The following is a 25,852-nucleotide window of genomic DNA, read 5'->3' on the forward strand; positions in this document are numbered from 1 at the left end:
TGCATTATATCTGTATTACCAACTTGCTCTGTAACTCTGCATACATGCAAATACATAGACACACACGGAATAAAAAACAAGCAATAGAAAAAGAGGCCTCTTTTGAGGTGAAATTTTGATGAAAGCATAAATTAAGGAAACAAGTTCCCCTTTGATGAGTTAATACCTGCATGCTGGCTTCATTCAGCCTCACACATGGCATGGCATCTGTTTTGGCCCAGACTTGCTCTGTCATTTTACACACTCTGTCTTTCTACCTCCTCCTTTTTCTCTGTGACCCAGAAGCATCTCCTCTTCCCATGGAGACTTCCATAAAAGCTAAAAAAAGACACGTTTTTCCATCTCCAATGGAGGGAAGAGAAAAGGAGTGATATAGGAGGGAATGCAACCAATCCTAGAGTGTCATTATGATAGATAATTTAAAAGACATTTAAAAAGAAAGACTGCCATCCCCTGCTAAGAACCTAAAGATGCATGGATGCACTGAATATAGCAACAATAACAGAGCCAACTTGTGTCTTGGTTTCATTACTATAATTCGGAGATAATACAGATGATAAGGAAAATTTCCTCCCTGTTAAAAACAGTGACAAGATATAACTCCGCCCAACATGAGATCACATGTAGATCAGATCAGAGAATCTCCAAATGTGTGCAATTACACACAAGACAGTTATATTTGGCAATGGTAAAAAATTGATTGTGAACCTTATATTCACCTTTTTTTTCTCATCAGTTCCCAATTCCACAGCTGTCAGATGCATATACAGTAATTTTGTTGTCCTGTGGACACAACATGCATGCACCCTCTGACAACATCTATGAGTGTGTGCCCAGGTCAGTGTCACTAGATATGATGAACCTGACACAATCTTTCTGTACCTTCAACACACAGACCACACAGAAGACAGAACGTTTTTTTTTTTTGTTTGTTTTTTAACTCAAGCAGTTGAGTTTCGTTTCAAATCTCTATCGTTCCTGGAATATCTGGGAACAGCTGTTTTTAGCAAAGGAACAGGACATAAGTGGAAATATATACCAATAAGAATGATGCAGAATGAATAAAAGACAAACTGTAAATGCCAGTATATTTAATTAAAATATTTGCTTAATTGACACCTTCAACTTTTTAGATGGTAACTATTTGAGGACCTTATATGTCAGATGGTGTATTATATGAACAATGTAGAATGTTCCCTTTAAGACTCTTTGGAAGACGGTGACACTTTTGGAAAATACACATAAAGTGACTGTACGAATTGGAATTAAATCAATAGTGTCTTACAAATAGAACCAGTCAGGATTTAAGCTCTTTGCCAGTAGTCCAGTATAGTATCTTGACTGGTCCAAAATTATGCATTTTATCCACAAAGCCAGAGATTGGAGCCTGGCAAAATGTATCCTTCCATAACTCAAATCCGATGAATCTTTTGAGTATCCAGCAGACTTGCAAGGTGAGAGCCATACACCCTCCTTACATCTGACATTAATTTACATTTTGTGTGAATCAGTCACAAATGGACTGTGGTGATACAGGATAACATGTATGTTGGCACCAAAGAGATCTACAGTTGGGCCACAGTAAAGTGCCATCTGCTCTAATAAGACCTCTACATGAGCAAAATGTGCACTCATTTGCACACAACAGGCTCAACAACAGCGGCTGAAAGTCATTCTTGTGAGGTGTGAGAGACATATCATGACATATCATGTCAAACATATCATGTCAAACATCTTGAAAAATCGAGTTTGCCTAAAAAACAAAGAAGTGATTCCTGAATTGTTTTAAACATCTTTATGCACTGACTTTTAAGCACCTTTAGAGAAGAGCAATGACATCACAAATAGTCACTAATAATGACTGATGAGAAGACGTGCCTGATGCTAAAGTTGATGTACTTCTGAAATTTCTATTTTATTTTTCTTATCTCACTATTGCATCCAAATTTGGTATGTGGTTTTAAAACATCAAAAACTTGTCAAAATTAATAAGGATCACTTAACTGAAAGAAAGGTTAACATGCAAGCTGCCCTGATGGTAAATTTTGTGAAATCTGTTACATTAACTCGGAAGCTAAACAGAGCATCCTTTCACTGTAAACAAATTATTCAGAATTATGAAAAAGTCTACAAACTTTCAAAAGGGTGATTTAGAAAATAAGTTTCAATGCTAATATGACTTTATTTTCACATAATAGAATAGATTCATACAGTTTTTTTAAGATAACAATACATGCTTTAATTATTAAAAATAGCAAAATCTTAAAATGCTTGAATATACAATAATGATTAAAGTTTAATAATGCAGTTTTTCTGTCAGAATTTGAGTCATTGTCATGCAGTTTAACACATCTCCAGTGATGACTGCCTGCTCTGGCTGCAAGCTTTGGTCATTCCAAGCTGACTTTTTAATGTCCCTGTCTTTGTAACACAAAGCTGCCAACTGACCTACAACATACAAGTGCCAAAATCCTGCTCCCTCCCTGAAATGATGATGGAAAGATGTTGCATGAATGAATGTATTCGTAGCATAGACTCCACTGGAACTTAGTTTGACATCTGGAAATGGTCCTTGCAGATTATTTTGGGGGATGATGCTTTCCATGTGCATTTAATAAGTGTCATTGTTCAACTCCTTATGACCAAGATTTTGAAAAAAATCTGTCACTCAGCACAAACAAACAAACAGAGAAGGGAAAATATACATAGTAAGAGATGAAGTGAATATCTAACAAGGAGGGATAATCACTAAAAATGGGGGATTGTTGGTTTAAGTTGATTAAATATTATCTCAATGTGTATGAACAGATGTGCCTAGGCAAATATTTGATTGCTGTGTGTGAAAATACAGCCGTCGGCTTAAAAAAATAACAGCACAAACAGGTAGAGAATGGACTGGCAGCATTGATTCCCTCTCTAGCTGTGTGTCTGTGACAGAAATACCAATTATTCATTGCTGAAGAACATTTCTATTCAGTGCTATTGGTATGTGGTCTAATTCTTCTTGGTTGCCTTGGTGACATGCACCTCAGGAAGACAACACATCATTTCACAGTCTCCAAGTCTGTAAACTGAGGCCTTGCAATTCAGGGAGATGCTATGAACTGTGAATTAAAGAGTAAAAAATAATCCACACACACATATATATGCACATCCATACCTGCCAATAAGGAGGAATTCCCCATACACGCCAAGTCGCCTCATGGCCATCAGAAGACCACGCACAGTCATGCCCTCACAAAAGCACACCACCAAGCGAGCTTTGGGTAGGCGTTCCCGTAATTTCCTCAAAAGGCGATCAAAGTGTTTCTCGCCTGCGTTACTGTAGATCTTGTCCGAGTGGGCGATGCACAGGCCTTCTTGAGAGGCCAACTCCTTAAAGGCCTCCATGCCGCTCTCCCCATAGTTTCCTGAATGTGATGCAGACAAAAGAAAGTGGGAAAAGTTGGAATTTAGTGGGAAAGCATTTTGTTCTTACTGAGATTAAACAATTAAAGCATTTTTCTTGTGAAATCTATTTCTGCTCATCCCATTTCTAAATTTCATTCACAGGGTATTATTTTATGAATCAGACATGATCCATTAGTGATAAATCATTATATGCCTTGTTATTGAAAAGAAAAACACTGACATTGTTAAATAGTGTGAGTAATTGCTTTCAACAATACATATCTAATTAAAGCTGCAAGCAGCGATGAAGGCCCTCGCACCTCTGGCGCCGCTCCGGCCTATTGCACTGCCCCATCAACCGGCAACCTCCCTTTATTAGTTTATCTCCATCAAGAGGTGATTTTCTCATGAGAGGATCAACTTGCACCTCAGTCTGACCAGTGATGACATCTGAAGCATTCATGACCTTGTTTCTTACAAACTGTGTTGAATTCTCACAAACCGGAGCATGATTTTATCAGGAGGAAAATTCCACGTGGCCACTAGGTGGCACTATACTCGTTTTTCATGTAGAACCATGTTCAGGTTGGAACTTTAATGAGAACAGGAAAATATCAGCTCAATTGGTCAACTGACAGCAGGGTTAGAGTCACTTCCTGTTTCATGGCGAATGATATAACCATCACAGGAAGCCATTTTAATCATGATGCTGCAAGAAGTCAATCTTATTTTCAACCATGAGTTCATGAAGGATGATATTAATGAGTTTGAATTGGTTTTACAGGTATTAAAGGGTTCAAATGGTGGGACTTCCTGTTCCCAGGGGGTGGGGCTATGGCGTTGACAACATCAGGACATGAAGAGGCTTTTTTGTTTGTCCTGGCATGTTATATAAATATGCCACATTTCATCAATGTCAGTCAAAGCAGTGGTTGGAGCTGATAGATTAAATATTTATAGGGGGCACTATAGAGCCATATTACCAACATATGTCTATTTGAATTAGTTCCAGGCCTGACCACTGTCCTCCTTGCCGAGTTTGGTGGAGATCAGGAGTACAATGGGTCAGTTACAAGTACTTCCTGTTTGATGGCGTCGGACCACTATTCGCCATGGTTACGTTTGGCAAAGGAACTTGAGATTTTTATTGTGGTATCATGAAAGGGTTTGACCTGTTGTGAAGCACTTTCAAGTGTGTAAGTTTCATTCCTGAGGAGATGGACCCAGCATCTGAAAAAAAGCACTTCCTGTTGAAAGTGGGCGGGGCTTAGAGCTAGACCAGAATTGGTCATATGGATCTGTTCAGGGCCAGACCCTGATTAATCCCTGCAAGTCTGATGGGGATTGGGTGAGAATTGAGGGATTTATACTGATTTATGATGTCATGGAGTCTTATCAAAGTTCGCCATGGCGCCACGGTCTCGCCCTGCAGCGTAGAGCAACAGTTTCCACTGGATATCATCACCAACTTGTTTTCTGCTGTGTGACCCAGTTTGGACCTGGTTGTGTCCAAAACGTCAGAGAAATGGGTCTTCGAGTAAAAACCATGACCTTCTGTTGCCAGGGGGCGTGGCCAATTCATAATCCAAATATTGACATGTAGATATGTTCAGGATGGGACTGCCATCGTACATGGCCATTTTGGTTTAGATATATTGTTTAATGTGGAACTTATATCACTTTCGTTTTTCATGGCGAGATGTCAAACTTTGAGGCCCCACCCCCTCTATGCCCTTTCTCCTATTAGAAAACTTTTGATAACTTTTAAAGACACATGCCTTCTAACATCCTAAGCCATTTTGTTGGCGGTATGATGAAATCTCTAGGAGGAGATAGATTTTGAACGACGTCAGTAAAACGCCAAAATGGCGACTTTGACCTAAAATGGCCGACTTCCTGTTGGTTTTAGGCAATTGCTCCAAGAGAATTTTTTGTTTGCCTGAGCGTTTACAATAAGTGTACCAAATTTCATAAAGATTGATGACGTGCAGTGGCGGGGCATCATAAATAGCTGGCGCTCTAGTTGCCAGAACAGTCCCAAGCACCCCAAAATATCAAATTTTTCGCATTCCTTTGGGGGGGTAGGAAAAATTTGGTGAGCTTTCGAGCATGTTTAGGTCCCCAAAAATCCCAAAAACTTTTAAGAAGAAGAAGAAGAAGGAAGAAACAGAACAATTACAATATGTAATTCGCACCGCCTACGGTGCTCAGGCCTAATTATTTCACCAATGGACAATCAATGTTATGCACAAAGCACACCATTCAGCAGTTGTTCACTACATCAAACCTTTGCAGAACTAAAGCGCTGATCCACTGATAATGAGTGCCACAAAATTTGCTGGTTACTGATTGCAATCATCACCAAAAGGGGTAGAGATGGCTATCCTTGTTTAACTCCACACAGCAACAATCATGAGCAATGCACAGCAGTTTGAGTCTAAATCCTCTGTTTCTACATGGACTGCAGTGCTTGACTAATGTGTCACAGTCTGGATTGTTGATAAAACCCACAGGTCTTCAGCCTGAGAGGTGGATTACACAGACAATCCATCACTCATGCGTGTTGGAACATGATGTTTGTGTTTGAACGTGTATGTCATCAGAAGGAAATTTGAAGCACTTCACTGTAAAAATCTGAAATTATTTGTTGTGCAGTTTCCATGATGAGAGACCAGGCTCCTGAGGGCACTCTGTGCCACGTTTCTCTTATATGGGAAATGAGGAGAAAATGCCATCTCTGCTCATAGCATGGCTTCGGGAGATGGAAGGGTGGCAGCTGAAATAGATATCACTGTAATGAATTTACTCAGGCACACAATGGGCCCATGTGTCAGTTTTCCAATAGTCCTTTGATAATATTTTCAGTTCCTTCTTTTCATTCTCCCTCTGGTAAATGGAAATAATGATATCCAATTATTTCACTTTCCATCTAGGCTGTGAGACAGGTGGGTGGTGGTGCATTAGTTGACACCACATTTGACAACGACCACCAAAACACGCTCTGAGCATTCCCACCACAGAGATGATAATCAAGACAGGTAATTTATGCAATTTCACAGCCCTAGCTGTTGCTATGGGCAACAAGCTGCATTTATAACTTGTCTAGAGTGGTAGAGAGTGAAAACTCCAGTCGTGACCACAAAATCAGAGATCACTAAAGATAGAACACAAACCAGCAGACTGACACGATTCAGTCAAAATAAGATCTACATCTGAATAATTATTATGTCAAATTTCACTTAACTTCAATTGCATTGTTTCTTACTAATCTTTTTCTGTTTATAACAAATAATAATAATAAGCTTATTAAATGAGCTTCATTATTTGCAAGGAATCCAACTTTGTGATCTGATATTGCAGCTAAATGAATTGAAGATGTTGCTTGCAACCCAATACCCCTCCCCAGATTGGACCCTTATTACTCCTAAATTATGACTGCAGTCCCATAGGTAGGTCAGACAGCTGATGCCACCTAGTTATGCCTCCAGGTACTACACTTCCCAAACTCCCTCTCTTCATTTATCTAATAGCAACCTGTGTCACAGCCCACTCCTGCACATGACTATAATAAGACTTTCCAAAGATGTTTTATGCTCCCCATGAGTCTGCAGTTCCTCAGGGGGGGATCCTGTGTAATGTAGCCTGTCAGTCATAATTTCGGTGCACATCACTGACTGTGTTTCACCAAGACTTTAATGAAAAGCCATGGACATAATTCATTTCACAGTAATTACTTTGTCTACCCAACTTGTCTCTCCCTTTTATCTCCTGTCACCACTGCAATACACTGCCATGCTGCTCAGCTGCAGAAATGAGGGAGAAAGTTCTCATAAAGAAAGTCAGGAAACTGTGCCATGAAATATCACATTTTAGAGTTTTTTTTTTTTTAAACCAAAAATATGATACTAATCTTTAAAAACTGTATCTGATAAAATATTATTCAGTAATGTCTTTTTCCTTGCCCTCTTCGCTACACCATGGAATTCATTTAACCTTTCCTAATGAACACCTACATTTTTAATGCTAATGGTCCCTCATCTTCCACTAGACTTTTGAAACTTGCTGTGATTTCTGTGGTAACATAGCCAAGAAACTAATGCTTTGCTTCCAAATACTGAAATATATTGAGTGTCAAAGGGGTGATATATTATAATGATAAAAGTACTGACCAAATAACTAAATAAGCATGCAAAAATTTGCTCTGAAGAGTTGTGACACACTGAGAAATGAACAGGGCTATGTAGGGCTTGATGAATAACTTATAAAAGGCCCACATAAATGCATGATTAAAGATAAAATAAAAAGTGTATTTAGGTTAGTGTGGATTTCACCAAGGACCTTTAGAGTCTTGGCAGCATGTGATCCTGAATATGTCAAAGTGGTCACCCTTTCTATAAATATAACAGCTAATAAGCCATGTGTCACTTTTAATAACAGTATTACTTTGAGGCAATGGTTAATTAAAAATACCATAACAAGTAACTGGGTCACCTAAAACTCACTATTTGTTTACTAATAAAAAGCATGAGCGCTAATAAATTGCTATATAATTTAAATGACTTTGGGGGTTAGTGATGGGCTCTCACCTTCAGTGTGGACTGCAGACACATAGGTCCAGTTGTAGCGTTTGACAATGTCCAACATGGCCCGGGCCTGGAGGGTGTCTGAGGGAACGACCCTCAAGAAGTACTTGAACAAAGTTTTGTCGCTCAGGTCGATGCTGGTGGCAGAGTAGGCAATTTGCGGGATGTTGAATAGTTGTAACAGGTTTTGCACCTGAATAGCCACTGAGCTGGATCCGGGTCCTATCACTCCAGCAATGGGTTTCTTGGAGGGTGGTGGCTGATTGGACGGGGTACCGTCAATGCACCATTTGGACCCGTCCTTGTCATCCCGGATGGAGATGAGGGAGTCCCGGATGAACTCAATACTCTGCTCCAGGGCAACAGATGAGTGCCAGCAGGAGTCCCGGATCTCACAGCCAAGGCTGATGTTTGGGAGGAGGTTTGGGTCGGAGTTGATCCGGTCAAGCGTGTGGAACATGGCCTCCACCCTTTGGATGCCGTACTGCTCTCGGACGTCCCCGCATTTCCGCTCAGCCACTTTCTCAGCAGACGGCTGGTGGTGGACGGAAAATAGTGCACCGATGATCACGTCTCCGTCCATACGAGCCACGGAGCGAGACACGGCGCGAGGGACCACCGACCGTTCATAGATGTTGCTGCTATGGCAGAGCACTGGAACGTGAAAGAGACATGGGGAGAGACACAGAAGAGCGAAGAGACCCATCTTTACGCGTGCCATATTGTGCCACATAGCGTGAGCCGTGCCAACTGTGCAGGCATATTATCTGCTGTCTGTCAGTGCTTCCACGCTTATCCCAGCCATGACCTGCGAGCACGACACCTGGGGCATATCCACGCGGACCTGCAGGGCAAACCAGACACACAGCTGAGATGTGGAAGCCAAGGAATATGAGGCCAGATGTGCCAAAGGTTCAGAAAGGCTATATGAAGTTCACTTAGCAGAACACTTTTCTTTTTCATTCAACCCCATGTTTCACAATCTTACAGCTGGCAACCGCCCTCACCTCTCTCTTATCAAATACTGCCTGGATGCCTTTGAGCAAGGCACTTAACCCACACCCAACCAATCAGAGGCTCGATCATGCGTAGCCAGACGTTAAAGCGATCAAATAACCGTGTCTTTTAAAAACACAAATTATGGCTGTGAAATACGTCCATTGTGCACCATGTGTTCCGGGGGTCCATTGAGAAAATCAGCAAGAAACCTGATTTCAGCACCGCGGACAGAGCGCTTTCCAAACACAAGGACGTCTTTTAGGACATAAACTATGATCACCCCCTTCATCTTGACCACGATTTAACCCAGCTAATCGCGAAACCCCCCTCCCCAATAAATAAATAAATTAAAATCCATCTTCGACACCTTTTTGGATTACACATGTGAAAATACCCTCGACTGGTTTTGTTCCAAATCTACCACACCGTGTATTCTTCTTACTATGTGTCGTGCAGCCAGGCTGTCGGTTTATGATAGCAATAGTAACAAAAAAATAAAATAATAATACTATAAATACAAATAAGCATGGTAATAAACGAACTAGAGCATAAAAGAAAAAAAAATCTGCTGTCACTGTCACCTCAAATCTATGAATTTATAAAGTGTCCTGTTCACCCCCTAAATGGTTGAAACTGCTTGTTCTGTGGCTGCTGCATCAGAAACTTACCTGAATCCTAAAGACATGTCTCGTGCCTTCACCCGTCTTCTGTACCGCGTGGTCTTCGTCTGTATTACTTGAGTTTCTCTGTCTCTCCCTCTCGCTCGCTCAACTCGAAACGTGAACATCAAGGACCCCATGCCCACCCCCTCCCCCTCCCCGACATAAAACTCTAATTTTCCGTTTTGTCAGCTTTAAGCATTCAAATCTGCATCTACAAGCTAAAACCTGTAGGATAGCATTACACACAGCACTGTCACATAAGAACATGATTTGAACTTTTTAAGCTTGTCTTGTAAAAATGTTAGGTGATTCCAGTAGCCTGTAGCAAGGTTTATGTGTGTTACTGTGAATGAGTTGTGCACAATTAAAAAGCAGCTATATCTTGTTTAAAATGTGTCAGCTAACATCTAAATGTGTAACTTATTTGTGAATGTGGCATTAGGCACCTGCTCATAACCTACATGAAAAAGGGGTGATGAATATTTTCAGCACCACGGACAGCAGACAGCTACTTAGGTCATAAATGCCAATTAGACCTCAGCTTTGCCAATCTTTAATCTGATGAATAGAGCACAATAAGAACAAGTAAGCCACGAAGTGTGGTCTGCTACACTGTTTAATATTAATTATATTTTAGGGAAACACGTTTCCACTAGAAAACATACAAAAGCCATCTGAAAATTCATCTGCTTTTTTTTGTTTTTTTAGTTTAGCACTAGCCTAAGTTATGTTTTTTTAAAAAGTGGTGGAATCTTTGAATTTGGTTTAGTTGTACTCGATGATTTTTTATGTTATGATAAAGGTCCCCTCCTGGAGGGGGCACGCACTGCATGGTATAGGGTCATGTCGTGACTCGCGCCAGGCGGTATAAATCACAAATAAACTTATTATGAAGGAGTTGCTGTGACACTGATGCCTGAGGCTTTGGCAGGGATCATTTGATAGTGAACCTGAATAAAAGTGACATGTTTGAGAAGGGAAGACTGTTTGGATGGCGCAGCTAGTCTTCAGGGCAAAGGGCGGCTTTGAGACTTGGTCTATTCTTGGACTGCGGTCTGCGTGGGCTGGCCACAAGGCTTCTTACCAAAGACTTAAACAGCATTATTATGTTGATGATGCGCTGTGCGTCGAGAGGCCAGTCATAAAATGGAATGATATGAGCTAGATAGGATTTTTCATGTTTGAGGCTTAGGGGCATTTTAAAACCCATCCTTTTGCAAGTCATTGCTTTGCACATCTTGCAACAATGTTCAGCGTAGATAATCTTATTTTACTTGATTCGTTGTCTTATAAGTTATCACAATGAACCCTTAAAATCTTGCAATGGAAAGCAAGGTCTGGGAAAAACCAATAAATAAATAAGAGATGGGAGTGACGAAGATAAGAAGCATACAGAATCTCAGGTTTTAGAATTAATCCTAACATTAAACCAGATAACAGGATTAAATAAAATCATGTCTTAGAATTTAAAAAGTCATTATTTGCTGTTAATTTTGTTTAAACACAAAACGGCTCAAACATCAAATGCAGAGGCATTGTTATTTTAAATCATTACAGAAAAAACAAAACACTCTTTGGCTGCATTCTCTCATGCCAGTTAAAATGAGCCTCTGTTTTAACACTTTAGAGATAAATAATAAAAATAATAGTTCAACTTATATGTGTGTGTGTGTGTGTGTGTGTGTGTGTGTGTGTGTGTGTGTGTGTGTGTGTGTGTGAATTATATAGTGACATGATAGATTGAGTGGATTTTTATATTTAGTTCAGGAGGAGAGGTAATTTGAAATTACACAGTTTTGAAAATAGAATAAAGTTTTTAGATATTATATGATTAAAACTTGGTCACTGCATGGATTTGTTTCAACACCGACAAGTGAACTCAGCACTGTCCTGCTGATTTGTTTCCAAGTCAGCTCCTGTGGGGTTTATGTTATGTAGGTGACCCTTACCTCGAAATGCTGCATCTCTGTCAACTCTAGCAGTTGTAATCTTGTCTAAATATGATCTGTTAGGCTTAGCAGAAAGCGGTACAACAGTGACATCTCCCGTTTCACCCTAGCTAACGCAAAAAGAAAAAAATGTGGGCTGATTACAGCAAGATGACCTTGATTTAGCATAAGTAATTTATAGAATACGTAGCCAAGGCTAGATATTTTTTCAGTGGTAGTATTTTATCTTGTTCAAATCAGAGGAAACCATTGATTTTCGTTTTTGTTTTTTATAGAAAGAAAGAATTTATAAGCCAAAAGAGATGGAAAGAGAGAGCCCGACGAGAGAGACATTTTTAAAAATTATTCTTATTTTTAAACAACATGTATTTTTTTTATTAAACAGCTATCCTGTGATTTACTTTAATAAGTTACAGTGCACAATGATTTATTATGTAAATTATTTTGTCTATTTTTTTTTTTTTAATTTATAAGTATTGATTTGCTGTATTTTCCATTTTGCATGTTTGCTAAACTTTATTAAACCTTATCAGCCATTGGGTCCGCTCCTTTACAGTCAGCCGGGCAATGACCTGGGAGAAGTGATGACGAGCGGCGGAGGAGGAGTTTCCGGTGGAAAGAAGCTTTACCAAAACAAAAGAGGTATGACTTTTTGAGGCAAAATTGATCATAAAAATGACAATAAGTTAATAATAAAGCCATTATACTGTACGCATTTCTTATGACTTTTAACATAAGAACAATTAGTTTCTTGTAATTACTTAATTGTATCATAACTTCGCTAAAGCAACTAAAAAGAATCATAATATCAGCAGAATTTGTGGAATCATATAATTGAGAATTTATCTACTGAACAAATAAAGGCCTAACACACCCAACATTTTTTATCAGGTTGGAACATTTTCCATGTTTATCTGTGGACGGACTCTGATTTGTTTGTTCCACCTTTGGTTAAAAGGGCCGATCTCGCAGTCGGATCTGTGGGTCACCCGGCAGATCCAGTTTAAATGGAGTGAAAATGGTGCGGACCCATTGGTTCGGCTGTTGTAAAATATACGCGCATTTTGTTCAATAAAGTTTTGAGGGAAAAAAAAATAAGGGGGAGGGAGTTAGATGTCTGTGGCTAGCTATCATTAGCAGTTTATCCACAGAGGTAACTACAGTTAACAGGTAGGTTTGTATCGGTTGCATAGAATAAAACTATTTAGTCACACGTTTTTCTACCAATGCACCCATCAGGTGAGAAGAACCTTGAATGCTAGCACGCTATCTTGCTAAAGTCGGCTTTTTATGGCCGCTCAACTTCCGACCTATAGCTGTTTTTAGCCAACATTAGCCGGGTCGGTGCAAGCTAGGCTGCCATTGTTTGTCAAACAAGTTGCTTCCGTAGAGAAATAACAGCTGACAACAAACGGGCTTTCAGTAGGGTGATGTACAAGGTATGAAAAAAGTATAGAAAATGTTTATGTTGTTCGAGACTTTGCTACAGTGCTGTGTGTTTGAGTATAGCTACAGAGCTTGATTCAAGACCGTTTTTAATTGCATGGAAGCAGATTTATGGGTGTTACTTATCTGGAAACGTCCTGGATTAGCATCTTAGCCGAAGAACATTGCAGATATCTAATAAATCTAAGAATGGTGTTAATTATCTAAATGTTATGACCATTATTAGGTTGATAAGCTATATGGATATACTGAATAAAAATACAAGTTATAGTTTATAGCTGTTGGACATTATACAGTGTTTTTCAAAAGCATGATCACGTTTCAAGATTAGTTTGATGTAAGTTTAATCTAAATGTTCTCCAATAACACATTCTGTGTCCACAATATGATTTGTTTTTACTTAATGTATTTTTTCCTAGCATTTTTTTTTCATTCTGCTTTAACATTTATTTAACATTTTAGGCTAATAATGACCTATGATGAATAAATATTTTCAGTCAAATTACAACTTTTGACTAACTCCCAGTTTAACTCCCTGAAGACAAAACAAAGACTAAACAGTTTCATTGTTTTGTAAAGTATTTCTTCTCCCTGTACCACTTCTTTTTAAATATTTTACAGCTGCAATCGGTCTTTTTTATGTGCGTGTGTTGCGTGACTCAAAATCAAGTGAGTTTTAGTATCCTTGTCAACTTTTTTCACCATACATTTTTCTACACGACAGACGCCAAAAATAGTTTGTTACAGTGCAACGTGGAGTCAATACCTGTACAGCAGAGTGAAATGGAGGTTTCAGCCTCCTCGAATTTGGAGCTGTAAAGCTTTATGTGGAGGAGATTTTATTAGACAGCCTTTTAGGTGCAACACGTAACAGTTAGACATTGACAAAGGGTGGAGGATGGCGCTGTTGCACATAAGCTGTACTGTTGAAGACGACATTAGATCAGATTTTCCTTTGTCTATATTTGTGTCTTAGTCTTTTATTTCATGATTTTGTTTATCAGTTTAATTAAGTTGTTCCTTATCAGTTTTTTTTTCACCCTTGATGCTTTTTTTCATTGCAATTAATCTTTTTTATTAATGTTTTGTTGGCCGAAAGATTAAGATCAGTGGATTACAGTGAGCACAGTGACACCTAGTGTCTAATGTTGTTATAGCAGCTTTTCAGGACCAAAACAGTTTATCTTCATTCTGACAAAGTGCAGTAAAACAAATGATAAGAAAAAAAAAGAAGTAGGCTGATTAAAACTTTGCAACTTTAATTTATTTCTTCATAAATGCACATTTACATGAAGATACAATAGAATGTGTCGTCTTATGGGCCACAGTGTTGTGTTAACATACTCAATATCATTATTGCAAAAGACTGCTTGGACTTCAGTAAATGATGGATAGAAGATATTTTCCACTGCAGACCTGTGTTAATGAGGACTGCTTTCCAATCTGAGGAAATCTTGCTTTTCTGCACGTTCTACAGTTAAATGGCTTGCACAGGTTCAGAAGTGGACAGGAACCTTATATACACATAATACTGAATCAAAAAAACATGTTTTATGTTGGAATATATATATATATATATATATATATATATATTGAAAGTGGTTTTATAAACAATATATACATACATATATTTATAATTAAAAGGTCAAAATGTTTTTGTACCTTCTCTTCTGTGTGGTTGAAATTGTTCCCTCCATTTCTGGAGTTGTAATTTCACTCAAGGTCTGACTAAGTATATATTTAACATATGTGTCACATAGTCTGTTGCTTTTGTATGATCAGTCTCCAGAAAGTTTTTTGTTGTTGTTGTTGTTTTTTTATCCACTTGAATTATTTACTCTTTTTATCTATATGACATGGCATTGTATTATTTCACAGACTAACCCCTGTCACCTCTCCACCCTTCAGCACTGAAGATGGAAGAGGATCATGTTCACTGCATGTCCTGTTTTAACCAGAGGTGCATGACCAAACCTGAACCAGGAATTTCTTGTGAGCTTTTCCAATGTCCCTTGCTGTGTGGGGCTGTATTTCACTCCTGCAAAGTTGATGAACACCAACTTCTCTGCCCGTTGATGAGGGTTCAGTGCCTTAATAGGGACTATGGCTGTCCAGCCACCCTGGTCCGCAACCAGATGTATGCACACCTGGAAGTGTGTCCGGCTGGAGTCGTCTGCTGCACAATGGAGTGGAACAGATGGCCCATTAGCTGCTTGGACTATACTTCTTATGAGAGCCTGAGCCGTGGGGTTGAGGAGGTGGAGCAGCTGGACATGGCACTTGCCCTTCAGGACCAGCGTACACTCCTGGAGTCTCTGAAGGTGATCTCCATGGCGCCTTCTGCACAAAGAGAGGCACTTGTCCACATTTGTAAGGAGAACAGGACAGCACACTCAGCTTTACACTCATCCATTCCTGAAGCCTCCACCTTCACGGGTTTGCCCTCACAGCTGACCTCAAATCAGTCCCAACCACTCCCACCAGGCTCAGCAAAAGAGAGAATAATCAGTGGAATTAATGGTTTGAATGAGGAGCATCTCAGTAAACTATATGAGGCCACAGTTGAGACGGCAAGAAGTTTAGCTGCTGCTTTAGACTTTGTTAGCACTGCCAGCTGTGGCCAAAGTAGCACAGAATGTGTAAAAAATGGAGCCGCCCTGCTAAATGGTAGCTTTAGCAGCAGTAGATACTTTCAGAATGGACTAGAAGACACACTTGAAGTTGCAGATGATTTGCACAAAACAGACATGAAGGAGAAAACGGTTTGTTCAAGCTGTTTGAGTGAAAGTGGGACTCTTAAAGAAATTATAAAGAATGAAAACACAGCCATTGGACCTTTGTCAGGAGTCGATGAGGCCATTTCTGAGACTCCTTGTACTGTTGAGTTGCAAGAAAAAGATGTTTCTCAGGAGTTTGTGACCCCTCAAATGATGTCTCCAATTAATGTTAGCCAGGGTGTGGCACAGAGGGCTGGTCATATTGTCCTGGAAGACAGGGGGCTAGTTCTTTCAGAAAACCAAAAGTCTTTCAGAGGCCAAGGTTCTTATTTTTTACCTAACGGAAGGATAGGTGTCACACCAGACAGTTCATTGTATAGATTGCGAGTCAAAATGGAGGATAAGGCAGTAGATACTTCAGACCTGGAGCAGGATGATGACCCCATGGGTCTAGGAGAGATTGATCTGATCACCGCAGCCTTGTTTTTCTGCCTAGAGGAGTCTAGAGAGTGTAGAAGAATCTCTGATACAGTCTATGTTGATGGTTACCATGTTGACTTTGGCACACAGACTTTCACTTTTCCTGCAGCAATCTTGGTAACCAACACCAGAGTAGGGGAAATGGCCTCTGCATCTGCTTGTGACCATGCTGCTCCACAGCTCACCTACCCCAGCCCTTTCCGCACTCTACGCCTCGGCCTAGTCCTGGAGGCTCTGGAGGCAGAGGCAGTCCCACACAACCGTTACCTCCCTCCTAATCCTCGCTACCAGCATACGTTCCCCTTTGTCTGCGGTCAGTCATTCCGCCGGGACCAGTTTTCTTCCCATTTCAGAAATGTCCATGGTGACATTCACGCCGGCCTCAATGGTTGGATGGAGCATCGCTGCCCCCTTGCGTATTATGGCTGCACATTTTCCCAGCGGCGGTTTTACCCATCCATCCAGGGGGCTAAAGTGGTTCATGATAGGCACCTTAAGTCCTTTGGGGTTCAGCCTTGCCCAAGGGTGGAAATTCCAAGTGATTCCCAGTCTGACCAGTTTAGTGGATTGCCCATTGAGATATTGTGGCACATTGCTGGATTCCTGGACAGTTTCAGCTTATGCCAGCTCTCACTGGTATCACGGACTATGAGAGAGGTGTGTGCTAGTCTCCTTCAGACCAGGGGAATAGTGGAGCTGGAGTGGGAGCAAAGACAACACCCTGGCGGTCGTGGCACCGTATCATGGCAGATCAAAAATAAAGTGAGTTAAAGCCTAATTATCACTCTGTTTGATCTATGATCACAGTGTTGATTTTATAAATATAAAAGCTTAGTTAATCGCTCCCCTTTTTAATTTACCGTTACAGGTATGGAGATTCAGCACTGCCTTCAGCCCAGTGGCATCCTGGGGTTTCACTGACATCCCCAGTATGTCAGTTCACCTTAAGAAGTGCCACTTCAACACAGTGGAGCAGAAGACGGAGCCCATACCCCTTCCTGCCATGTGCACTGCACAAGAGGGATTCTCGCTTCGTCGTGTCCTGCGTCACGTCAACACCTGACCAAACTGGGCGTTACTCTCACAGCTGCATGAGGTTCAACAGAATAATCTTCAGCTGCCGCTTCCACATAATACATGAATAATGCATCTAAAGATTTTCTGTTTTGAAGTAAACAAACACTTCCTGTATTACACTAGATAATGAAGAAGCCTTAATGAAATAACACTTTACTTGCCAGGGCGGTTACGGGTAGTTTCCTGTGTTGGGAGGAAAAAAAAGCTTTTAGCTTTGCATGGATTTGTGCAAGATAGTGCAACTATATTCTGGTAAGATAAAATATATTTTGTTGAAGACAAATATGCAAACTAGATTTGTATTGTTCTGTATATTATATGAAAATTAAATTTAATATCACTATTATGCCTTTCAGTCATAGCCGTGGAAAACAGCAGATTTGTGGTAAAATCTCACTATTTGTGTGTATCAGAAATTACTCGAGCACTCAACAGGATATTTACTTATATCTTCCAGGCTGACCTGTGAACCTGATCTGAAGTGTTTTCTTTTTTTGTTTGTTTGTTTTTTTTTTAGCCAAGTAGAGGGTTAGCCTGGTGCTTATCTTTTACCAAGGTTTATGGGATGTGAGGAAGAAAATTGTAACAGTTGGAAAGCCCTATAATTAATCTGATTTGCTACTATTTAATAAAGTCTTTTGCCTTTTATTTGTTTGTTTTTAGTTTTCTACATAATCATTGGATTTGCAGAATACAGGAAGGTGACAGTCATGGAAAATGATGTTTGTTGTAATCTGCTAGTCAAGAGATGACTGTTTTGGAGGAGTTCATCAAATCTGAAATGGCATTTGCCCCACAAAGAAAAAAGTGAGAGTTATGGTCTTTTAGACTCGGGTAGAAAATGAACAGTATGGGAAATAAATACATGCTTTTTAAGCACAATGGATAAATGGTCTAAAGACCTGAGAATATGATTCAGTTTTATTTGTATAGTGCCAGTTCACAACAAAGTCATCTCAGGGCACTTTAAGTACACATCCCAATTAATGTAATTGTAGTCCAATTATAATTCAATTAAATCCATTAATAAATAGCATAAAATCTTGATTCAATACCTCAGAAAACCTCAAACCTCCAAGAATCCCAAAGAAGCCGGACCACCGAAGACTTTCTGTTTCTGACTTCCTGTCATCAGTCATTGTGTTCATTTCAGTTCAGATCAGTTCACTGTTCCGACTCAGCACACCTATGTTCATTTACCTGACGTTTTTCTGGTTAATATACCAACATTTTCTACAACCCTTTTGGACAAATGTACCAGATTTGTTGTTTATGAACAAAAAAGTTATTTCTTTATAAATAGAGAGCGAGCCAGACAAATTTGACATATAGAGCCTGCTAGTTTCATCAATTTCCTTTTGCAGAACAAAGATGCACTTTTTGTTTGAGAAAAAAAGTGCAAATATGACGTGAGGTTTATTTATTTTTTTAATGGCAAAGCGAGATAGAGTTGTAATGCCTAAATCAGTTTTATTCATCTAAATGCACATTTGTATATGAAGTTATGCATGATTTAAAAACTGAAATGAAGACAAATACAGTAATACATGTTTGTGGGTCACTAGTCAGATTTATGATGGTTTTAACTAAAGTGAGGAAACATTTCATAAAAGAATAATTTTACAAATGTGCAAAATCCAGTATGATTTTACTAGTAGTTCACAAATTACCCAATTTGTGATGCTTATTTGCCAATTGCTGCAGGGTATGATGTGAAGAAATAAATGGATAAACATTGGTCAGTTGTGATCTATGAGTTATATTCAATGTAATATTAATATTTATCAATATCAATATATTAATATCAATATATATTTAGTTAGATTTTTTTATGTATGCTGTTTGGTCTTATTCATACTACAATTTTAAAAGTCTAATAAAGGAATTCAATCCAGACTTGTGAGACTAAATGAACTTTAACCAGCAGGTAAATCTAACTAAACAGGTCTACTTGTCTGGGAGAACACACCCCTCACATTCTTTATGTGGTGACACATTTGAATTTCAGATCACAGAGACAGACCAGTACCGCAGCTGTGAAGAGAAGAGGTAGGTACAGCCAGGCTAATTCTAAGGGTGTTTGTGTAATATTCCCTCTTGGTGTGAAAGCAAGAGTCAAAAGGACACATTTTTAAGTGTTTTTCTTTTTTTTTGAACACCAATGTGCAGGACAGTATTCAGCCTGTTAGGTGTTCACAGGATTTTTGTGTGTCTGTTGTTTTGTTCCCCACAAAGTGACCATGGCTGATTACAAGCTGAAGGTGACGACAGGTGATATGCAGCATGCTGGGACACTGGACCACATATACATCATCTTATTTGGAACAGAAGGGCAGAGTGAACGCACTAAGCTGGACAACCCTGGCATCGACTTTAAAACTGGGACGGCAAGTTGCACTCTGTTTTTAACAGAGAATTTAAACAGGCCAAACAGGTTTTTATCCCATGTGGGATCATGGTTGCTAACTCGTGTTTTACTTATATTTTACATCAGTCATTTCCAGCCAGTGGTTACTCTGACTTCTGACTGTGTTACTGGCTTCAATGTTGCTCATAAAGCTTTGAAGACAAATAGATCCATCCCTGTTAACACACCTGATTCAAATAAAGTCATCAGCTTGTCAGAAAGCTCTACAGAAGCCTGATAATTATCAGTCATTTGAATCAGCTACACTGAAGTTGAAAATGTCTTAAGTCCTGCAATGCAACAGGTGTATTTACACTTTTTTCTCCCTACCTACAGACTTGGTCCCAACATGAGAAACAGCAGTCTATGACATATATCACCCTGACTCTGTATGCATGTGCATTCATTCTTAGACAAGGACCTACACCATAAAAAGCAGCTTGTCTCTGGGGAAACTTCTGCTGGTCAAAGTGGAAAAAGATCCATTTTTAGTTGTCCCAGAAGATGAGTGGTACTGCACCAAAATAGAGGTAACAACTCCAGAGGGAGAGGACGTCGTTTTCCCCTGTTACAGATGGATCTCCAGGGGAGAGATGGTGGAGCTCAGAGGAGGCAAAGGTCTACATAAAATCTACCAAAGAAAACATTGCAGATGGCTGATGCTGAATTGTTCTCATGCATGTTTTTTTTTCCACCTCTCAGCTATGAAGGTTTTTGAAGAAGAACACGTCCTGATGATTGAACACCGGAAAAAAGAGCTAAACCTTAGAAAGAGCTTGTACCAGTAAGTTTCCATTTTAGTTTGCCACATCAGCTTGTCTCAGTAGCTTATCTTACCTTTTTATTTTTTTTTAATAGATGGGCGATCACTGATGACAAGCTGCCACAAAACAGTCACTTCCAAGATATATCTGAGCTCCCAGCTGAACTACGTTTCTCTGCTTCCAGATCACATGAAATACATCGTATTAAAAGAAAAACGTGAGCCAGCGATGCTGAGATAATCTGTGTTACACACTTTTCTGAGGTATTTAAATTGGTGCATATATATTCTGCTTTTTTATTTCAGTGGTGCTGAACTGATGTTCAAAGGTCTGGCTGGATCTAATAAAGAGTGGAAAGACATCACGGACATGAAGAAAATTTTTGGGTCCAAAAAGACCACAATGTCAGGTAGAAAACACCGTTTCACTTAAATATTTATTGTTCCTGCTGATTTCATTATGACAGGCACCAATAATGTCACCAGAAAGGCCTGAGGAAAGATTTATGTCTGTTATCTTTATTAAACAAATAATGGACAGTTGATTATTATGAAAAAATTAAACAACAGATGTTGCTGTATTTGCTATCGGGTGTTCTTCCAGAGTATGTTTCAGAGCACTGGAAGGAGGATGAGTTTTTTGGGTTCCAGTTTCTGAATGCAACAAACCCCAATGTGATCAAGCGCTGCTCAGAACTTCCCCCAAACTTCCCGATCACAGAAGAGATGGTGAAGCCTTTCTTGAAAAACGGGAGCTCTCTGAAGATGGAAATGGAGGTGGGAATGAACAGTGATTCAGGATGGCAGGCAATTTAAGTTACATTTCTTTACGTATTAGATTTAAGTATCTCCATAGCACCCAAAACTCTCTGAATCTTAACAGCTGATGTAGTGCTGTAGTATTTTGTAACTTAGACATTTTTTCGTATTTCTTTTCAACTAAGCAAATCTGGCTGCATCTTGAATGCTCTATCAAGAATTTTCTCTACTTTGTTGTCCCATATAGAAAGGCCATATATTCTTGTGTGACCAGAAGATAATGGATGGAATACCAACAAGGGTGAAAGATGGAAATCCTCTACATATGACTGCTGGTTTATGCTTGTTCTACGTTAACCCTGAGAAGAAACTGATCCCTCTAGCCATACAGGTATTTTACTAATGGAATAAAATATGCATTATGCTAAATGTAGCATTGCACCTGCAAACTTGCATAATTGTGCACTCTTACCTTGTTTAGGTAAGAGCATGGTTAGTATTTTGCTGATTCCCTATGTGGCACAGTGGGATGAGAGGTGGGAAAGCTAGATGACCAATAAATAAAAAAAAAGGCTACCCAAGACACAGGATCTAAGAGATGGATCTGGTCCTTTAGCTGATCCGTTCTTTGAAGCCTCATCAGGGCTCCATGGGCAGATGGCTGTCAACATGCCATTTTAAGTTGGAGAAATGACAAAAACTGCAACATAATGATAAATCTTCCCATGAGCCCAAAACACAACATTATTGCAGTGGTGTGGAATCATCCGAACAGAAAATGGAACAAAAGGCAGCCGACATCCAAAGAGGAGCTTTGAAATGTCTTTCAAGAAGCTTGCAGACTTCTTCGAGAGATGGTATGAAAAGTTTGTCTAAGAGGGTTCAGGCTTTGCTGAGGGAGAGAAGAAAGTGGTCACCCCAAATATCACCTTTCAAGCTTGTACAAACTGTATTTGGCAAAAAAAAAAAAAAAAAAAAGGCAATCTCTAAATAAATGGATGATTAAGGCTTTTATACAATACTGTATGTCTTTTTAAAATATATTATTCAACAGTAGCATTTACATTTTTAGGATGATTTTTTTTGTGTGTTTTGTTTTGTTTTTTCTTAGTTGCAGCAAAACCCATCTGAGCAGAACCCCATCTTTCTGCCCAGTGACACAGAGACAGACTGGCTGTTGGCTAAGCTGTTTTTTAAAAGTGCAGATCTGTTGGAATGTCAGGCAGTCCATCACTTGATGAACACTCACCATCTGGCTGAGGTCTTTGCTGTTGCTGCTCTTCGCTGTTTCCCTGTGATTCATCCCCTCTACAAGGTATCTGCTGACATAATGGAGCTGGTGAACCTTTAAATGTAGGCTACTTTTAGTGGCTTAACCATCTTGTTTTGTGTCCTCTCCTTTGTCCAGTTGCTGATACCACACTTCCGTTACACCCTGCACATAAACATAATGGCCCGCAAAAATCTTCTTGGATCAGATATGACTTTGAGTGAGGTATGGCACTTTCAACATACGTGTATTAAGACCAGTTCTTGCTTTTAATTGTAATATTAAACCGTTTTGATTATCTAAAATTTGAGAGACATAACTAAGTATAACTATGTTGGGATTAATGACCTTTAGGGTTCGTTTGAGGAAGAGGGGCTGACAGAGCTCATGAGAAGGGCTCTGTCTGAACTGACCTACAGCTCCCTCTGTCTGCCAGAAAATATCACTGCAAGAGGACTGGAGACAATTCCCAACTTCTACTATAGAGATGATGGTCTGAAGCTGTGGAACTTCATCAACAGGTCACAGTTAAATGATAAGTTTAAAAACGCTGTTTCAGTTGACACTGGCTTATTTTTACACAATAAAAGAAAAAAACTGCATCAGGATCGAGCATTGATCATGCCTCAAACACTTGAACTCTCATAAGGGGTCAATTTCTTTGCACTAAATATGAATTGATGATGGCTAATAAAAATCTAACGTGTGCTCCAAATTTAGGATATTTTAACTTGATTTCAGAATACTACTTTTAAACCGTATTGTTTTGCTCCTATCAGCTTTGTGAGGAGTATGGTGGAGCTCTACTATCCCTCAGACAGCGACGTGTGTAAAGACACCGAGCTACAGGAATGGATTGATGAGATATTCACACACGGCTTCCTGAGGAACAAACTTTCAGGTAAAAAGAATAAAAGAAATCAAACATTTGCCCAAAATATGTATATACAGATTATGTGAAAGTGATGTTGCTGCTGCTAACAGGGTTTCCAGCATGCTTCAATACTGTGCAGGAAGTTGTCAAATTCATCACCATGGTGATCTTCACAGTGTCTGTACAACATGCTGCTGTCAGTAACGGACAGGTGAGACAATAGTGTTTATTCTGGACAGGTGGATAACATATAGTAAGCCTGAAAATCTGTTCAAATATTAAAGTGTGAAAAAATAACAACCTGTCTATAATTTAACCACACTGTATAAATAAATTTATAAATTGCCCCTCAAGGTAAAAAAGAGAACAGCCTTTTATTATTGTATAAAACGCTACCAAATGTATGGAACAAGCAGTATAAAAACAAGTATTACTACTTCCTGTATGTATTACCTTTTTGTTGTGGTATTAGTTGAGCATGAAATTAAGTGGAGTCTGTGGTTTTTATATAGTTAGATCCAAAGTCTTGGCATGGTTTTAATTAGAAAAGTATTTGCATTACCAAAAATATCAATACAGTCATGTATATCTACTGAGGCTTGGGTTATGTTCTAGTTTGACTACCACTCTTGGATGCCTAATGGCTCTATCATGATGCGCAAACCACCTCCAGCCACTAAAGGACAGTCAAGCATGAAAACACTTCTGGAGGTCCTCCCAAATGTTGGAGACACAGTCAAGTTTGCAACGATGACTTGGATGCTGTCAACAAAGTACACTGACATGGTACATAGCACTCAGGAACACACTCATAATTTGATTAGGATTCACTCAAACTTTAAAGAAAATACCTCAAATAAAATACTGACTAGTTTTTCTCATAATGGCAGGTTCCCCTGGGGACATACCCTGAAGAACTATTTGATGAGCCTGTCCCCAAGCAGATGATTAAGGAATTTAAAGCTGAGTTGTTCTACTTGAGTGAAGAAATTGCAGCAAGAAACTCTAAACTTGAAGTACCCTACCCATATCTGGACCCTGCTCAAATAGAGAACAGTGTAACTATTTAGGAAGGACAGAGAAACCTGGCAGGTGCATGTATGGCATGTTCTGCCAGGACTGTTGGATGTCATGGTGATGCTGGGCTGCGGTGTGGTAACACTGTGGATCTTCTGTATCTGCTTCTGCTTGCATTATTGCAGTGTATCAGAAATGCATAAAATCTATAAACAGGCTGTGCATGCATTTTATATTTGGATGGGAACTTTCTGTCTAAGGTAAAACCAAATAGAAAGAGTCTTAAACTGGCATCTTACTGACAGTCATTCAACTCTGTAACCAGTCTTACTTCTCCCACCCTAAATATTTAGTCAATTCTTTTCTCCTCACAAGTCATTTTGCTGCCACTTTTTACAGTCAGTGTGCTGATGGGTCCTCTGAGAAGAATTCCATAACCGAATATCAGTTTTCCTTTTCCATTCCCCTCTTTTTGCCTGGACTTTTTATTTAAACTCTATGAATCATTGCAATTAAAAAAAATCTAGTAAGTGCTCCCACCATCTGCCTTTTCTTTCATGTGAAGAAAGTTTTCAGTTGCCAGGATTTGAAACCACCATATAACTTTATCATCACACCTCACTGTTAACAGTGACTTAACATGCAGAAACCATTCTTCATTTAGAGGAATGTAATTGAAAATATGCACTCAGTCCCTTTTATTAATGTGTTAACTGCTCAGTCATTTCAATCTACTGAATGAAAACAAATTCAGGACTTCTGTTCCATAAGTTTCCACTGACTTGACTTTATTTGAAACAGCCTCACTGTATCTCAGTTCAAGGGATTTATTTGAAAAGAACTTGATGAGGAAGTTCATTAATCTGAATCAGGTGTGTTTTAGTAGAAACGTGTCTAAGACATGCAGGGCAGCTGGACTTGAGGCCATGGATTGAGAAACATTGCTTTAGCCACAATGGTTCTGCATGTTTTATAGCTTTTTTTTTTTTTTTTTTGAAAATGAAAACTGTTCTGATCAGTGTAATTAGCAGACTTGTGCAGAGCTTGTCTGAATCAGGTGTGTTGCAGCGGGGAAACTTCTAAAACCTCTTAGGTTCTTCCCTGTTGGTGTTTTTATGCTGACAACTTTGGCACTTTTGTTACTTGGTATTGTATTCTTTTTTTTTTATCTTTTTCTTTTTCTAAATCAGTGTCTTTTTGACAGGTTTCTAGTAACAAACTGCCTAATTAGCTTAGTTGCTAAGGTGTCTCTTGTGTAGACAAACTTTTTCATTCTTGGATGATTCATAGATCAGTTTTAAATGGTTTAATAATCATGATCTTAAAAAATGGTTCAGTATGCACAGGACAGACGGTGAATGTAAAAATTTAAATAAAATCGATTATTTAAAAGACCATCAAAATACTGGAAAACTATTGCTTAAGATCACTTTAAGATATCACAAAAAAAAATAAATAA

At 39.2% G+C, this 25,852-nt stretch overlaps 3 protein-coding genes across 10 annotated transcripts in view; 2 read left to right on the forward strand and 1 right to left on the reverse strand.

The window, feature by feature from the left end:
* Positions 1-9,732, reverse strand: part of grm1a (glutamate receptor, metabotropic 1a) — a 39,408-nt gene extending 29,676 nt beyond the window's left edge. For 2 of the 3 annotated variants that reach the window (XM_041975811.1, XM_041975813.1), the window contains exons 1-3: positions 9,641-9,732; positions 7,977-8,817; positions 3,161-3,410 (exon numbers count right to left, since the gene is read on the reverse strand). In XM_041975811.1, the coding sequence (XP_041831745.1) occupies positions 3,161-3,410; positions 7,977-8,706 (980 nt within the window). In that variant the 5' untranslated portion in view covers positions 8,707-8,817; positions 9,641-9,732. Of the gene's footprint in view, positions 1-3,160; positions 3,411-7,976; positions 8,818-8,980; positions 9,281-9,640 lie in introns of those variants that run through there. The other variant, XM_041975812.1, reaches the window with a different exon arrangement.
* A 2,934-nt stretch (positions 9,733-12,666) lies between these two features.
* LOC121633713 (F-box only protein 30-like) lies at positions 12,667-17,951 on the forward strand. 5 transcript variants are annotated; one of them, XM_041975900.1, is made up of 3 exons: positions 12,667-12,753; positions 14,908-16,988; positions 17,095-17,951. In XM_041975900.1, exons 2-3 carry the CDS (start codon positions 14,946-14,948, stop codon positions 17,287-17,289), a joined length of 2,238 nt encoding a protein of 745 aa, XP_041831834.1. In that variant the 5' UTR covers positions 12,667-12,753; positions 14,908-14,945; the 3' UTR covers positions 17,290-17,951. The 5 variants fall into 5 exon arrangements, with proteins under 5 accessions (XP_041831834.1, XP_041831836.1, XP_041831833.1 ...); XM_041975902.1 differs by having other exon boundaries at positions 12,679-12,753; positions 14,938-16,988; XM_041975899.1 differs by lacking the exon at positions 12,667-12,753 and adding an exon at positions 12,805-12,822 and having other exon boundaries at positions 14,938-16,988.
* A 1,296-nt stretch (positions 17,952-19,247) lies between these two features.
* On the forward strand, positions 19,248-25,841 carry LOC121633714 (hydroperoxide isomerase ALOXE3-like). 2 transcript variants are annotated; one of them, XM_041975904.1, is made up of 15 exons: positions 19,248-19,352; positions 19,539-19,690; positions 20,124-20,328; positions 20,413-20,494; positions 20,569-20,691; positions 20,780-20,883; positions 21,078-21,280; positions 21,480-21,623; positions 22,344-22,547; positions 22,641-22,727; positions 22,857-23,023; positions 23,282-23,403; positions 23,487-23,587; positions 23,992-24,162; positions 24,267-25,841. In XM_041975904.1, the coding sequence occupies exons 2-15, from the start codon at positions 19,544-19,546 to the stop codon at positions 24,444-24,446; spliced, it is 2,040 nt and encodes a 679-aa protein (XP_041831838.1). In that variant the 5' UTR covers positions 19,248-19,352; positions 19,539-19,543; the 3' UTR covers positions 24,447-25,841. The 2 variants fall into 2 exon arrangements, with proteins under 2 accessions (XP_041831838.1, XP_041831839.1); XM_041975905.1 differs by having other exon boundaries at positions 21,078-21,250; positions 24,267-25,838.
* Positions 25,842-25,852: the final 11 nt, after the last annotated feature.

Source organism: Melanotaenia boesemani, chromosome 22 (genome assembly GCF_017639745.1).
Source record: "Melanotaenia boesemani isolate fMelBoe1 chromosome 22, fMelBoe1.pri, whole genome shotgun sequence".
Taxonomy (NCBI): Eukaryota; Metazoa; Chordata; class Actinopteri; order Atheriniformes; family Melanotaeniidae; genus Melanotaenia; species Melanotaenia boesemani.

Excerpts from the sequence above, each read along its gene's own strand:
- LOC121633714 (XM_041975904.1), top strand. The coding sequence starts at position 19,544 with ATGGCTGATTACAAGCTGAAGGTGACGACAGGTGATATGCAGCATGCT. Across the intron at positions 20,329-20,412 it reads GGAGCTCAGAGGAGGCAAAG|CTATGAAGGTTTTTGAAGAA; the intron begins GTCTACATAAAA and ends TCCACCTCTCAG. Across the intron at positions 20,495-20,568 it reads CTTAGAAAGAGCTTGTACCA|ATGGGCGATCACTGATGACA; the intron begins GTAAGTTTCCAT and ends TTTTTTTAATAG.
- LOC121633713 (XM_041975899.1), top strand. Across the intron at positions 16,989-17,094 it reads CATGGCAGATCAAAAATAAA|GTATGGAGATTCAGCACTGC; the intron begins GTGAGTTAAAGC and ends TTACCGTTACAG.